General features: G+C 47.0%; 2 protein-coding genes and 1 pseudogene across 2 annotated transcripts; 2 read left to right on the top strand and 1 right to left on the bottom strand.

Moving 5' to 3' along the window:
* The first annotated feature begins 4,804 nt into the window (after positions 1-4,804).
* On the top strand, positions 4,805-5,269 carry LOC124700895 (histone H4-like). The gene has a single exon (XM_047232951.1). It carries the CDS (start codon positions 4,832-4,834, stop codon positions 5,141-5,143), a length of 312 nt encoding a protein of 103 aa, XP_047088907.1. The 5' UTR covers positions 4,805-4,831; the 3' UTR covers positions 5,144-5,269.
* Positions 5,270-8,776: 3,507 nt separating this feature from the next.
* LOC124700890 (B3 domain-containing protein Os12g0592300-like) lies at positions 8,777-10,872 on the top strand. The gene is made up of 5 exons (XM_047232947.1): positions 8,777-8,870; positions 8,964-9,114; positions 9,538-9,958; positions 10,044-10,282; positions 10,570-10,872. Exons 2-5 carry the CDS (start codon positions 8,986-8,988, stop codon positions 10,843-10,845), a joined length of 1,065 nt encoding a protein of 354 aa, XP_047088903.1. The 5' UTR covers positions 8,777-8,870; positions 8,964-8,985; the 3' UTR covers positions 10,846-10,872.
* A 994-nt stretch (positions 10,873-11,866) lies between these two features.
* LOC124704591 lies at positions 11,867-15,826 on the bottom strand (annotated as a pseudogene).
* Between the last annotated feature and the right edge of the window lie 522 nt (positions 15,827-16,348).

Genomic DNA, 16,348 nt, shown 5'->3' with positions numbered 1-16,348 from the left:
ACTCAATCAGCCGACGCAAACCGCTGCCCATTAGATCGACGTTGCATGCAAGCAGAACATGTGGTGAAGCCAAACTTGGCCGATTGCTGGAATCGGCCGCCATGTTGATTGAAGCGCTGACTGAAGGTTCTGCAATGTCCCTTCATAGATTTTTGGGGCCGATCACAAGGATCAGCCTCGCCACGTTTGCTCATTGGTTCGTCCTTGCTACTCGGTCAGGCTGGTGGATAAAACCAGCCCAACCTCTGACTTTATGCGCTTGCTGTCGTCCATCTTGAGTGCATCGTGTAATCGTGGAGCACCAAGCTCCGTCGGAAGGACGAGCACCATGTTTGTGCCAGCCGATGTTTCATCATCGGCTTTCCTTTGTTTGGGACGCCACTCCATTTTCCGCGGACGACCCTCTTCGTCCAGGGTTCGCTGAACTTTCGCAGCCAGGTCAGGTCATGCCTTCCTTAACGTATGCAAGTATAACCTTTCGGCTTCCTCCAGGCCGCGCAATCGCTGAACCCTGCGCTTTTGGGAACGGCTGAGTCCATCAGGGCACCACCTTGGCCGGTGGTACCTGTCTTCTTCTTCTTGTTCCTCGTCTTCTGAATCCTCGAGATCTTCCCAACGAGGTGACTCAGCGCGTTTGCTTTGTGGCGGGAGAGGCCCTAGGCGCTTGAACACGGACACGTTGGCTGCTTCCTTCTTCTTCCGGTTGCATTCTGGGCAATTGCCGATTGTGGGCAATCGGCTCATTCCTGAATCCCAGCAGTGTCTGAAGAAGGGGCAGTCCCAGTGCCTATCGTTGTCGTCTTGCTCCCTTGACTCTCCTTTGGCACGGCGCTCATGCTCCTCCTCATCGCAATCGTGCCGACGATGTCTTCTGGCTTCTCTAGCCAGACGATCTCTTTCATCATCATCGCTGGATCGTCGGCGTTGGTCATACTGACTCACATACTTGTTGAGGAGGTGATCGAGAGGGGTCGCCGATATCTTATGTTCTTCACTTCTCCCTCCGTGACGTAGCGCTTGCCATCATGACGGAGCCGATCGCGTGGAGCGGCCTCCTCTCGTGTCCTCGCTACGAGAGCAGCCTGCCCTCGTCTCCTCCTTGCCGGAGTGGTGCCCGGGTCCTACCATGTTGATGCCGAACGAGGATCCTGGCTGGCAACCTTCAGGGTAAGTGCATCCCACCATGTTAACGGCGGGGAAGGGTTGGGTGTCGACCTTCATGGCGTACTGGTTGAAAATCAGACGTCCTTGTTCTATCGCCATTTGGATCTGCTGACGCCAAACCCTGCAGTCGTTGGTGGCATGGGAGAGCGAGTTATGCCATTTGCGGTATGGCTTTCCGTTCAGCTCCGTGCCGTGGGGAATTTTAGACCTTCGGGTATCTTCAATCGCTTTTCCTTGAGTAGGAGGTCGAAGATTTGTTCAGTCTTGGTCACGTCAAAATCAAACCCCCTGGGCGGGCCTGGTGGCTTTACCCATTTGCAGGACACGGGGGTTGCCCCCCGAGTCCATTCAGCCACTGCTACCTCTTGATCTCCCGCAGAGACTTCGTCTTCCTCCGCCCCGACCAGGACTACTGCACGCTTGAATTTGTCCTGGTACAAGTCCGGGTGGCGCTGTTCATATGCCGACAGTTTCTGAACCATATGCGCCAGTGAGGGGTAGTCTGCTTGGAAGGCCATGTCCTTGAGCGGTGCTGCAAGGCCCGCTACCGCCAACTCGATCGCTTCCTTTTCAGTTATACGAACCGAATAACATCGGTTCCTAAGATTCCTGAAGCGCCGGATGTATTCCGTCACGGCTTCTCCACGCTTCTGACGTATTTGTGCTAGATCGGCAATGCCGGACTCGGAAGCTTCTGAATGGTACTGCATATGGAACTGTTCTTCCAACTGCTTCCAAGTCCGGATGGAGTCTGGTGGCAACGAGGTGTACCACCCGAAAGCCGATCCCGTGAGGGATCGTGAGAAGAACCTCACGCGTAGTTGATCCGACACTGAAGCCGGTCCTAGCTGTGCCAAATATCGGCCTATGTGCTCGATGGAGCTGGAACCATCTGATCCGCTGAATTTGGAGAAATCAGGGAGCCGATATTTAGGTGGTAGCGGGATCAATTCGTACTCGTCGGGGTACGGCTTGGAATAGCCGATTGCCCTCCTTTTCGGCACCATGCCGAACCGGTCTCTCGGTATGGTACCGATCCGATCCGCCGTGCCGGGCTGCAGGAGTTGAACTCCGAAGATTCGCCGGGATGGCGTACTTAGCCGGCCATGTTTGCTTTTCCAGCTCCGAGCCAACCTGCAGGAGCTGAGCTCTGGAGGTTCGTCGGGGTGGCGTACTTAGTCAGCCACATCTGCTTCTCAAGATCTGTCGCTGACGTCCCTCCTGTTTTCCCAGGAGTCCCTGATGTTGTGGCCTGGTTCGTGAGCGCCCAGTTACCGCCATCCGGTACATACGTGCACGTGTACCCGTGAGGGATCTCCTTAGGTGCCTCAAGCAAGAACTGGTAGTCACTAGGGTCACCACCGATCTTGTAGACGACGAATGCCGGTGAATTCGGCACTTCTGGTGCTGCCAACGCAAATGGCAGCGGTGGACGGGACTGGAGTGGCAACTCTCCTTGATGCGTCCCGAGAGCTGGTCCTGACGGTGAGTACTGGTGCCTCATGATCTCCTGGATCACGCGAAGAGCGACACGCTCCAACGTGTTTACCAGGTTCTCAGAGTGGCGGTGTAGCGAGTGAGCTACCAAGAAGTTGATCTCCTGCCGCAGGGACCTGGTGCGTTCTTCTGACGGGGCAGAGAGGTCTATCCCATCGAGTGCACCTTCAGGTGAGAACCCTTTCCATCTGACGCCATGGGAACGGGTTCTGTGAAAAGAGCCGATGAGGTCGGCTTCGAGGATGACTTTGATCTCGTCATACTTCTTCTTGAGCTCGTCGATCAGATCCTCGTACGTGACTGGCGTGCCGTCCGCCATCTCAGATGTAGATGGCGATGTGGTTGATGTAGACGATCGTCCCACCGGGCGTGCCAGAATGTGTTGCGGTCAAAACCCACCGGCGGGCAGCGACGGGCAGCACGAGAGAGCCGGGAACAACTTAGGGCTGCGGCTGGCCCCGGTCCCTCCGAGCGACGGCCCGCAAAGCCTTCCGGTCACACGTCCGATGCTGATTGCAAGGGCGTGCCACCCGACCTATACCTGGTCAGGAAGGTGATGGAGATGCCTCGCTTAGTTTCCTGCATGGCATACACGTAAACATTAAATACGAGCCTCGATCGGCTCTCAGGTTATCCTGTGAATCGGCTCAAGGAGCCGATCCACCATGATTCGTACAAGGTGTCCGAATATATGGTGGTCCTGCTTGATCAAGATAAACCTAATGAGATCGACGACGATTTAGGGTTTTCACCGCATAATCGGATCATCCTACTCACGGTAGGGCCTCGCGGCCACGCACGGTGATCGTAAGCCGATCCTAAACAAGGCCTAAAAACCAACACTAGGTTGATCCCCGGAACATCCTGTTTAGGACTAGCGAACAACATCCTACGTGCCGCTGGATCCTCCCACCCTTTGTAAGGCCTAACTATTGCAGATATTAAACTAATCCTTGTAGAACAAGGAGCAACCGTAACGGATCAGATCTACTAAATAACGATCAAGCGGGGTGCCGCCCCTACACCTAAGATGGGTGTAAGGGCGGCTAGATATGCGAGGGTTGCACTACGACAGCATATGATACGAAGAACAATGCTAACCCTAACATATCTATGATAACTACGTTGCTCGCCATCAAAAAGGCTTCAGTACGAGCAACGCATGAACAACATAAAGCTTGTGCTGCCTAGATCGCAAGATAGCAACATGTTGCTTACCGGTAGAAACCCTCGAGATGAAGGAGTTGGCGATGCGCCGAGATTGATTTGGTTGGTTGAACGTTGGTTGTTGTTTATTCCATAAAATCTAGATACATATTTATAGTCCAGGGGACTTTCTAATTTAGGCGTGCACCTAACCGTGCACGGGTAAAACTCCATCTAAGATACGATCTACTAAATTACAGATATATGGGCAATCTAGCCCATTTTGCATATAAGGCCGATCCACGTATTTCTTCCGTATATAACCTTTAAGCTTACCCTGATCGCGGCCCACCTCTAACTCGGTCAAATTCTGGTGATAACAGTTGTATGAACATGTGTGTACATTTATCTATAGCCTATAATTGAAAACATATTTTACATAAAAGAGCATACTTCTATTTTTTATATTTATATTTTATTAATAATCTGCTTTCGATCTGAGTTCGGTCCAAATCCGTTCCATATCCGATATAATCCGCATCCAACCATTATCCGCTTTGGTCCACATCCGTCACAAAAATATGGTAAAAGATGTGGTAATAGAAATATCTGATCCGATCCAATCCGTTTACATCCCTAGCTGGAGCACCTTGGCGCAAATAAACGCGCGATCGATTTCGACCATTTGGAGTAAATGGACGAGCGGGACATTTTGTGCTTCCAAAATGCATGGGTCGCCCCCTGAAGATGCCCTTATACACGTCACCAATCCCGTCCTCTGCTCTATCAACCAATCAAGTCGCTCCGTTCCCACTCCCGCAGATTGCATCCCCCTCCCCTGTCACGCTCCGTATCCCACCCGTCCATCTCAAATCAAACGCGCGAAACCACACCTCCATTTTCACCACTGCGCCATCCCACTGGTATAAAGTGGCCCCACACATCGAAGATCAATCTCACCAGAAAATTCCCCCAAATCCCCACCGGATCTTCTCCGAGCTCCTCTCCAGTCTCATCGCCGGCAATGTCGGGCCGCGGCAAGGGAGGCAAGGGTCTAGGCAAGGGCGGCGCCAAGCGCCACCGCAAGGTCCTGCGCGACAACATCCAGGGCATCACCAAGCCGGCCATCCGCCGCCTGGCCCGCCGTGGCGGCGTGAAGCGCATCTCGGGTCTCATCTACGAGGAGACCCGCGGCGTGCTCAAGATCTTCCTCGAGAACGTCATCCGCGACGCCGTCACCTACACCGAGCACGCCCGCCGCAAGACCGTCACCTCCATGGACGTCGTCTACGCCCTCAAGCGCCAGGGCCGCACCCTCTACGGCTTCGGAGGCTGAGCCTCAAGATCGCTCTAGCTGGGTCGGCGTGTCCCCAAGGGCTGTCTGTTGTTAGGGCTTCGGTTGCGTGCGTGAGTTGTTTGGAAGCGATGGCGATGCAGTCTGTGATTGAATTTGTTGCATATGGATGGATGGATGAATGAATGAATCGATTTGGTGTGGTTGGATATTCGATTTCAGTCTGTAATTGTCTGCACCTTGCAGATTCAGTCAAAAATAATATGGCGCTAGCGTCATGTGTTCTCAAGTCCTAGTTTGCTCTCTGCTTCTTGCATCTTACAAGCTCATAACTTGGTGTGCTCCGTAACTGAACTCTTCTACTGCAGGACGAACAATGCCTGCTCATCTCAAAGCAATACACTCACACAGCTGCAGTCTGCGGATGATGTTTGGCATGCCATTTAAACCTCAAGTTCTGAATATGGGAGTGCAAAAGTACAGTCTCAAGCCTTGTGCATCTTCTGGTGCTGTGTCCCACTTACCGTAGCACAACTGCAAACAGCAGCTCCTTCGTTTTACAGGAACAGCCACCTTTTGATTCAGTGAACAAAAATACACCATTACATCTTTAACTAGGCACAGCAACAGCAACAGAAAATCGGGCGGCTCATCAAACCAGGATCTCGTCAGCCAGCGTGTATAAGTATAACGTGCCCTCGCGCTGATCTGGACTATTGCACTCATCATAAACATCACCAACATGACCCATCTGTATTCCCTCCCTCGTACCAGAATTGCAAACAGCAGGTCCTTGTTATCTCCAGTTCACCGGTTGTTTCGTAAGGCTGCTGCTCTTGCAGCATATTCTTCGTTTCACCATGCACAAGTGCACAACAATGTGCAGGCTCCATCACTGTAACCTCTAGCGCTGCCGTTTTAACACATCTAGTATTCATTTATTTCAAATGGACATGTTGACGTCCCTGAAGCCTGCAGATTGCCAGATTCATGCAGTACGGTGTATGCTCACTTTAATTTCAGTGGCAGATTTATTGTGTGTGTGTAGGTAGGCATGGTGAACAATCTGTTTCTCTTTACTCTCTTTGGCATTTGTTTCGTCCGTATTAGTCTGAGATAATATGAAGTACTCCTACAGTTTCTGTAATTGTCTATGCTGCTGCCACTGCCAAATTTCAGTTAGACCCTTTTTGCATTGTACAGTTACTATGAACTTTTCAGCATTCGATTACTTAGGAAATTTTCCTATATTTGTCGTTTGGATCAGAGAAAAGAGGTTCTCAACTGCCTATGTAAGGCACTAATTTGGACCCTATTCCATGGGATTTTGTTTTGCCTCCAAAAAGTGTTGAGGAAGATCTTGGCATGGGTCTTCTACTTGATGAGCACAACCTCATAGTTCCTCAACGTTGCCCAGCGTGTGGTCTTCAAGAGCACTAGATATGCTTGCTGCATCAAGCTTATCATGTGCGCCTTGAGTCCTTTAATGTAGTTTTGTCTTCAACATCTTATCCGAAGAATCATCTTCTTTGCAGATAAACCATGGGTGAGCGGCTTCTACTTGTAGCTCAGAAGTATGATGGATGATGAAGGACTTGGCATACGTCTTTAATACGATTGGCACACCTACGGATTGCCTTGTGCTATTGAGCATGCCTTGCATTCTGTAAGGTGTTCTGCTTGAGGCATCATCTTTTTCTTGTATTATTCATGCCCTTCCTTATTTGACTCATATGGAAAAATATATTTTGCAGTATGCGATGAGTCAACGTTTTGGAGGTTAAATCATTTGGTGGGACTATGTACCTGAGTACAGTAGATACGAATGCTATTCCCTTAAGCGTATTGTTATAGGTCATCTAAAACCGACAAGAAAGACATTATATGCACTTTCGACACCTCAATACCTAAACCACCACATTTTTTTAGCCTATAAATGATATTGTATTTAGTTAGCCGATGTTTATTTTTATTTTCATTGCTTTGCCAGAAACACCTTGATATGTAAAATTCAAATCATTTTCTTACCCCGTTAGGTATTTCAAGGAACGGTAAGACAAATATCGACATGCTAGCTGGAATAGATTTAACCAAAACAAGTCAATCTCCATATGGTAGCGGTTTTTCTCGTAAGCAGCATAGCTTCCCTTTAAAGCAACTTTCTACTAGATTCCATTATGAATTACAGTGTTTTATGTGATGTATGGGTACCCTAAGATACCTGAAAAGCAAAGAACCAGCCATACAAGATTTTTTTTTCTTGTACCGTTGTTCCTCCTCTTTTTCCTTACCAAAATCAGAAAATATGGAAGTTGATTTAAGCCCATATATTTGTTCAACTATGGACAAGATAAAGTTGATTTTAAAACCTTCACTAAGTCGTTACATGAAAAGAATGGTACCATCTACATATTATAGGATTGATAGCCCTCCATCAACTAGATGAAGGATGGGACCCCTGCTTGACCATCCTCCTTTGCCATAGCAAGGAGGATTGCCAGCATATCCTCAACCATATTGGAAAGCATTGGAACATTAGATCACCTTGTCTTAAACCTTTCTAGTTCGAAAATAGCGCCAATGTCATTATTGGCCATTGTTCATACACTGGCACCTTGCACAAATTTCGCATTCTATTTTCATACTTTGGGTCGAAACCTTTCATGCGCATTACTTGTTGCAAGAAGGCTTATTTGATTTTATCCTTCTCAAAACCTATCTTAAAATATCATTTCATTTATTTTCTTCGCTGAAGTTCATGACAAAATGTGACAATCGTCTATTTTATGTAGCACAACCACCCCATACATAATGTGACAGTGAGACATAAATGTCGTCTTAGTAGGTCTATTCACTATATGGGAAATTGTTGTAATGTGAATAGTACCTAATATTTGAAAAGGCAGCTCTCCAAAAAAAATTAAAAAAAGTCCAGGACCTCACACTCTCGTAGGCCCGGGCCTGGTTCTGGAGCTTAAGAATAGGAATGCTAAGGTACTTAAACTAAATGGAAAGGAGCCCACAACGCAAGCAAAAGGCATGTATAGTCAAGCCAATGTTCCTTAGCTTTCCCAAATAGTAGTCACTGTTATGAAAATTTATTTCAGAATCCCATAATCTTCGACCAAATCATGGTCCATTAAAAAATGTGCCATGAGTCCTATTGTAGAATAGATGAGTCATCATTAACCAAATGTGGAACGAGCTCACTAGTATTCCAATCATCCATTTCTCTATAGATGAAAATAGCCAACATATCAGCAACAATACTAAGGCTGATAAAGAATCCCCGACCCTTAATGAAGGCATTAGCTTGTCACAAAGAATGGGCCAATATCATTATTCACCTTATAGCCATGCTTTATTTTGTGGAACAAAATTGTTTATTTATAGGTTTTGCTTTAGTGTCCTCCTTTTCAAACTTTGACCCAGCGTCCGCCGTTGAAGCCTCGGGTGAGGCTTGCGCATAGTCGCGCATCAATATCCGTCTCCACCGAGCACACCAACTCGTGCTTCGATATTGTCTCCACCGAGCACCAACTCGTGCACACTGCAGAGACAAGGCAAAAACGCCATCCCAACACTTGTCCATCCTTGACCCCACGTGTCCGTGAGCAAGGTCTGCGACCTGTCAAACCGCACTCACTCGTTCACTAGTAACCACTCCTACCACCATCATCAAACCGGCCTCTTCCCGTTAACATCAAGGAGAAGAGTTCAGATCTCATCGGAGAAGCCAACAACTTCCCTCGTTCTTCTCCTTCCTCAGGTCAGCTGCATGTAACACTCTGCTTTCATTGCACTACATTGCATCGACTGATCTGAGGTGTCGCAACTGACGCTCCATGGATGTCTCCAACAGCAGCGGCAGGGGAGATCCGGAGATGGCGGGTGATGAGAAGGGAAGGTGCGTGAAGTGCAGGGAGTGGCAGGAACACTACTTCTGGGAGCACATGGATTTGAGCAACATCAGGTTCTTCAAGCTCATGATTGGAGATTTTCAGCATCGCGTTGTAAGTACATCTCTGGATTCTTCAAGCTCCATATGCTTCCCGGCTTCCCGCCATGTTCAGGGTTCTTCAAGTTCTGTATGTAGGGCGGATTACCATCTGAAACTTGTGGCAGCTGCACCTAAATATTTGTGGTCGTAATTAATTTTATATGTCTCTAGATTTTAGGAAACAAATTATCAGATTGGAGATAGATTACAAATGAAGTCCAAATAAGTACTGCTGACAGAGAAAGATAAATGGGATCGCAGTAGCTTTTGAGCTCATTCTTAGTTACCTTTTTCTTTCTTTCTAGATGACGTTCTTTGATTGGTTTGGTGAATTAGTTAGTCAATTCTTGCAATCTGAATGAACTTTGTTAAATATCATCCACTGAGGAAAACTGGTTATACGAGATGTCTGTTTGAAGTGTTCATCTTATATTAGAGCATTCCAGAGAAGGTTGCCAACAATTTCACCAGGCTTATGGCCAAGGAAGGATTCACCCTCAAATCACCTAGCGGCGAGACATGGTGCGTCGCCGCTGAAAAGATTGCCGATGAGCTGTTCTTTGTGTCAGGATGGGAGGAATTTGTCAAGGATCATGAACTGCAGGAGAATGACCTCCTGCTCTTCGAATGCAGTGGCATTGGCTGCTTTGATGTACGCATCTTTGACTCGAGCGGCTCTGAGAAAGCGTCCTGTTTCTTCACCGATAAAAAGGGCACCAACATGCAAAGACACTTTGACAACATTACGGGTCAGCAAGCTGAAGGACACTGTCTTTTGAGCGATTCCAACAAGGCCATTGTGCCGCTGTCGCAGCCGGTTGGGTCTCCTCACAAGGCCTCTACATCAAAGAAACCGAGTAAGTAAAGCCAATGCAAGTTTGCAGTGTGTCCTGTAGAAATCATGTAGTAATTCGGTGAACATAATGTGTGCATTTTCCACAGTAAAAGAAGCTGAATCTCCAAACAACAGCAACTATCAAGATAAGTGTGTGGTGGACGATGAAGAAGAGGAAAATGACAATGAACACACTTACTCCAACTACTCCTACTCAAGGCTTGCAAGTCACCTAACTGCGGACGAACGAGAGCAAATATTCGGGTTGGCATCAATTCAACCACGCAATCCTGTTTTTGTGGTGGTCCTGCAGAAGTCCCATGTTCGTGGGGCGAAAAACATCCTGGTCAGTTCAATTCTTCTGCCATGGGATGAAAATTACTACGTAGTACCATGTAGCTTTCCCTCCGTCAGTTTGGAGCTTTTTTACCCATAAATCTTATAGAAGTTTCTGAATATTTCAGTGTTTTTTCCATGAACATCTTAATATGTTAGTATCTTCCATAAATCTTACAACTTTCTGAATATGTCAGTGTTTTTTTGCCTGAACATCTTAATATGTTGGTGTCTTTATGACACATAAGCGTTGCAGTTAAGAACAACTGAACCAGCTAGCGATCTACCTGCCTGCAGATCATCCCCAGCAAGTTTGCAGCTGAACATCTTGAGGGAAAATCACACGAGGTACTGCTTTTGAGGCCAAACAGCAAAGAGCAGTGGCATGTCAAGTACTACCACGCAAGCCTCACCCGAGGCTTCAACGGCGGACGCTGGGTCAAGTTTGTCCGCGACAACCGTCTGTGCGAGGGCTATGTCTGCATCTTCGAGCTGATGAGAGGCGCCAGGAAGGTGACGATGACAGTTCATGTCGTTCGGAAGGTCGATGACCAGTTTGTTCTGCTGGGTTAGGTTCCGCAGTCATGTGTTAGACTTATGAGTAGGTGTTTCCTCTGCAGTTATAAATTGTGTCGCTAAGAACTGGACTATAGTCTAGAAGTAGCTTGTTGTGCAGTGCATCTGAATATGATGCAAGTGCACTGCTTTGTAACCTGAAGCTAACTTCTTAATGTAGTATAGTTCCACTGGAACCAGCTGTGCTATGCGAATGTCATTCGGCACTTGGATATGTCACACAAACATAGATGCTAAATCCATGTGACAAACCCAACGGCACATAATCCTCAGTCAGCTGAAGTATCAATAGAGCAACAAAATGGTTACTAGTTCATAGTACAAACAGGAGGAAGTTGCACAACGTAGTTATTTAAAATCTAGTAGAAACATAAGCATAGAACAAGCGTTGACCTAGAAAACCATAATGCAGTGAACTAGTGTAGTATGTGACTATGTGTGCTTTAGCATTAGAAAGATGAGTAGATACCAACAAACAAAGGACTACTCAGGGGTTCTAAATTTTTGCTTATTTTCCTCAATCTCCGTGCATCAGTTTTCACTCAATTAATCACCCATTTCTAGAACAAAACAAGGTTCGATTTGAGATCCCAAAAGAAACAACCAAGTACTAGCCGTGTTCCATAATATAAGACGTTTTGTTTTATATCATGAAACAGAGGGTAGCATATTCCTAGGCAACTAATTGGAGGAAGTGACCTCTCTTTTGTTCAAAAAAAAAGAATTGGAGGAAGGAAAGCAGACATCAATAGTACAGTACTACAAAGCTAGGCACATTACAATCTTCAGCTCAGATCACAACACTAACCTAAGCATTTTAGCGATCCTGACAAAGCCCCCAGGAAAGTTTCGCACAAATCAAACTGTATGCAGTCTTCTGAACCTACAGTTTTTAAACTGAACTTCAGAGAGTAGAGGTCTGACAGGAGGGGGGCAGAGGTCGCCCTAGATAGGTCATGGGCCAAGACAGCATGATAGAAATAACTCTACTGAACTGCTAGCATTCACTTGCAGAATAAAAGACGCACCATAAATCATTATCTTTGGTTGCAAAAAAAACTTACAGATCTGAAACCCCTAGGTACAACTCCTAACGCCATCTCATAACACAAAACATCGCACCCGAAAAAGAACTGAGCTCTACTCTCCTAGCCTCCACCCAAAGCACCAGACTCCAGCAAAAGAAAATACTGCTACAGAATAACATTACCAGAAAAGAAAAGAAAAGCCTCTAACTGAATCCTGAATCGCCTCAGACTTGCAACTTTCTGCAACCTTCAAAGCAAGCATAATCTCGAATGCCTTCAACCACAGCAGCTCTCTGCGCCCTGTATAAGCTGTCATCCCTTGCATGGATGCTCAAATGGCTTGAGCCGCGAAAATTAACAGCCAACTGCAACCACTGCTGGGTTTGCATCTGCTGGGGCAACACCGTTTCCAGCTAAGGTCGCCACGCCATTCTCCACCACAGCATTTTGCTCCCCAAGAACAGCAAGTTCCTGCACTCCCTGCTTTCCATCAACATCTTGATTCTCGGTGTTGCTGGTGGCAAGCAGCTTTCCATTCGTAATCTGCAAGATCAGTAAAGGTTGTTCAGGTAAGTCCTTCATTCAGTGAAGATGACCTTGATTTTAATCAGGGCAGATACTAAACTCAAGGTATTTCACTGAATTCAACAGGATCAAGCTGCCATGTGAATAATTACATTACAAGAAAAAACGATAGACTGACAGACATTTGCATGGGAATTCTTAGAACATTTTCCAACACTGAGATAGCCCTCAGTAGTTTTGAGAGGTTTAAAACAATGAACTTTTAAGAGGACAAAACTATTCAGTGGTAAGATTCACATGGGTATAGAGCTTATATATCACATATAGTATGCTGCTAGCCATGTACCTTCTCCAGCGGCTGCTGTCGCTTGGATTTCTTCTCTTGCATTATCTTCTCGCGGTTATCATAGAAGCCAAAGTCGTCCAACATGGAGGTCTTGCAGACATGGTCCTTGAAAATCTTAAGGACCTGAAGGCCATGCTCAATCTTAACCTGTAGACACCATGAGAATGCAGGGCAAGACCCTATTGAGCACATCATTCATAGAGCTAAATATGCAAAAAGAAAAGGTTATTCCATTTTTAATGCAGCACACTGAGATTCATTACTGTTCATAAGAAGAATTAAGTTTGCAGTTCTCACCTCCTGGGTATCTCTGCTGTTGGTCACTGGTTTGTTTTCGTTGTACTCAAGAATAATGTGCTTCAACAAATTGTTGGGGATGTCCTTCACAATGTGCCACTTGACAGGGAAACAACCAGTCCACTTGTCTTGTTGCCAGTATTCAACTGTCTTGTCAAAATCAACCGGACCAACCATCTCAGCAAGCCCAACAAACTGGCCACTAGTGTTCACCTGAAACAAAGAGGATGTGCAGAAGGCACAAAACATCAGAAACCATTATGTAGACTATTCAGAGAGAAAACAAGCAATTATAGCACCACGGTGAAGAACTTACAGAGAAGAACAGGAATACAGGAGAATTGCTTGATTTGTCCTTAGCTGCTTGATAAGCAGTGTTCAGCTTTTTATTTCCATTGGGGGTGCTTGCCCAAACATTGTACTTGATGCTCTTGTGAACATCATCCTCACTGTATGATTTTATAACAAAGAACTTGGCATCTGAGTAAGTTTCAACAAAGTCAGCCTTATTGTACTGATCCAGCACAACGGCTTTTGACTCATCACCGTTAGGAAGCTCCTGTCCTTTTACAGCTGCAACATCAGCTGCTCCAGTGACCTGCTCGGTTTTAATGAGATTGCTTCTTGGCCCTCTCTTCAGCTCATTCAAGCCATCAATGTTCTCATTGCCAAAACGGTATGGTCCATATGCTTTTCCTCTGGGCTTGTACCTTCCATCTGACAGCCCATTCCACCCACCATACACCCCAGAGCCATAGAGGGTGACCCATACCAAAAGCCAGGTCCATATGCATTTGGATTGTACATTGCGCTACCAGAGTACATTGAACTCATGTACCCAGTAGATGCTGGCCCCATTGTTGAGTTCGGCCCAAGCAATCCCTGCAAAAATATCCACGATTAGAAGTGGCTATACAACAGGTGAACTTATAGAGCTGCTGAATACGAAATTCCACTTTGAGCTAGCAAAGTTATCACAGTGTGCCTTAAAATAACCCAAATGTACAAAACTAAATGGCAACAACATACAGCATCAAGCTCCTAAATGCATGCTTTCATGCACCAGGCCAAACCACATAGGTAAGATCAAGAATAAACAGCAATACTCAGAATTGCAGAAAATCTATGGCACATGCTTTTAAACAAAGATCAGTGAACTACATATAAATACAGATTAATGTGACAAAATAATTTGCACAGCAAAAAATGACTTGGCAAAATTCCGATCCTTTGACTGTACCTTGGTTTTAGGATTAGAAGCAGTCGACGTAGGATTTCCAGCAGAGGGTTTCTGCGTTTTATCTAAGAAAACATGACTGCCAGACAATGGATAAGCTGCCTTGTCACCGTAGTTCTGGTAACTGGTGGAACGCCCACTTGGTTTCAGGGGGAACGTTGGTTTCTTCAGACCCTTTACAGCATCAGTGCTGTTTGAGTTGGCCTTGGAAGCATCCACGGACCCAGGTTGCTGATAAGCGGCAGAAACAACATCCTGCTGGGGTGAAGGTTCTGATTTGCCAGTTTTAGACTTGTATGCTGTCTTGCCAGTAGTAGTCTGTGGCTGGTGATATGTTGACTGGTACTGGTTATTCTGAGATCCGTAGTACTGCCCATCGTACCCAGATGCGGCAGCGCCATATTGCGGATAGCAATACATGTCCCCATAAGCACCCTGCAGATGCAAACAGACTAAGTAATTTGTTCGAATACACTTCACAGGTGGTAAATCTTCACGATTCAGTACATATGGAAGTTATTTCAAAAGGGTTGGCCAATAGAATGAACCAAGTAGGTGTTTGCAGTACTCACAGGGGTCAGTGACTCTGTTCCATCATGGCTCACATACACAGAATAGTCACCCCAACCTGAAAAATAAAATCCCAAAAGGAACAGTTATAACCAATTCCATACGAAAAACTAACTGCACAGTTGCCCTGCAATCGCTAATTCAGTACAAACAGACAGTAGTAATAGGCTAAATGGTGCCTTAGTGCTTCACCTCCATAGTAATACGGGTAGCCATCGGCGCCATAATACATGGCGGCAGCGGCGTTCTTGTAATCCTGCTGCCCCATAGTTGCCCACTGCTCGGCCGAGAGGGCCTGAGGGTTCTGAGATGCCACCGCGCCATTCAGCCCACCGTTCGCTGGTGCCAAGACCTGCACAGTTACCAAATTCAGACAATGAAACGTCACAGTGAGTCAACTGTAACAGCGTCAGCGACCCAACAAGGTTTGTACAGAGAGGAGGGGATTAGTCATACCTTCTTCTTGGCCTCCTTGCCGTCCCCGGCTGCGCTCTTGGGATCCAGGGTGAGCTTCTGCAGCAAATCCGTAGCATCTGCAGCGAAACCAGTCAAGGGGAACGAACTGATCCAGACTATTCCGAAATCCGAAAACATGGTAGTACAAAATCACGCCGTTGCGCGGGGGCTAAAACTAGGCGCGAGTAAAATCCCAAACCCCACGGACGGGACCAGAAATCCAGACAGTCCGTCTGAAATCTGGAGAACCTCATCCGCAACGAGGAAGCACGCCTACCCAACGAAAACCTCAAAAAGTCCCCACCGAACAAATCCCCTCACGAATCCGCGACAGAACCACCCCGAAACCGAAGAAACCAAGCCAGGCGCCGAGAGATCCGGCGACGGGCGACAACAAAACACCGGGAGATTCGGAGAAAAAACATAAGCGCGGGTAAATCGGAGGAAGAGCGGGGCGGCGCGGGGGCCGAAAGGATACGGTCGGCGGCGGGGGCGACGGCGGGGGCCATGGGCGTCGATCCGGCGGCGCGCGGGCGTGACGGCGCGGGCGGGGGCAAAAACCCAGAGAAACCCTAGCGAGTTGGGGCAACGTGGGAAAAAAGAAGCGAGAGAGGGAAACGAGTGGAGGGAGGCGCGGCGTTAAGTATTCGGCCTGGGGTTTCGCGTTTTTAATGCTTTCCCCTTCCCGCTTGCTTTGGATTTTTGCTCTTTACTGTCCTAGATCTCCTGGGCCTGGGCCGGACTGGGCCTTTTTTTTGCGCGAGGAGGAAAGGTGGCATGTGTCGTCCCGCTTGGGACTTTTCGGTCCCGGAGCCCACGCGCATTGGACACGTTTCGAGCAGCGGTATGCCTGTGTGTGACTAGTGGTCTTCCTACCCGAACCATGGCCGGATGGCCGGGAAACTCTTATTTGCAACTAGTTGCGCCCGCACCCTATTTTTTGTTGTGACACTTCTAAGTTTCCAAAAAATGCAAACTAAAATTTTAGACATACATTGTGTTGTGTCTTGTGCATCTGTGAAGTTTCATCCAAAAATATAT

Source organism: Lolium rigidum, chromosome 3, assembly GCF_022539505.1.
Source record: "Lolium rigidum isolate FL_2022 chromosome 3, APGP_CSIRO_Lrig_0.1, whole genome shotgun sequence".
Lineage (NCBI taxonomy): Eukaryota > Viridiplantae > Streptophyta > Magnoliopsida > Poales > Poaceae > Lolium > Lolium rigidum.
The sequence above is the reverse complement of the archived record's forward strand: the minus strand, read 5'-3'. Positions and strand labels throughout refer to the sequence as shown.

What these genes read in the sequence shown, in the direction of transcription:
- LOC124700895 (XM_047232951.1), top strand. Translation starts at nt 4,832, where the DNA reads ATGTCGGGCCGCGGCAAGGGAGGCAAGGGTCTAGGCAAGGGCGGCGCC.
- LOC124700890 (XM_047232947.1), top strand. Translation starts at nt 8,986, where the DNA reads ATGGCGGGTGATGAGAAGGGAAGGTGCGTGAAGTGCAGGGAGTGGCAG. An exon ending in GAGATTTTCAGCATCGCGTT is followed by an intron (nt 9,115 to 9,537) that starts GTAAGTACATCT and finishes ATCTTATATTAG; the next exon opens with AGCATTCCAGAGAAGGTTGC. An exon ending in GTGGGGCGAAAAACATCCTG is followed by an intron (nt 10,283 to 10,569) that starts GTCAGTTCAATT and finishes ACCTGCCTGCAG; the next exon opens with ATCATCCCCAGCAAGTTTGC.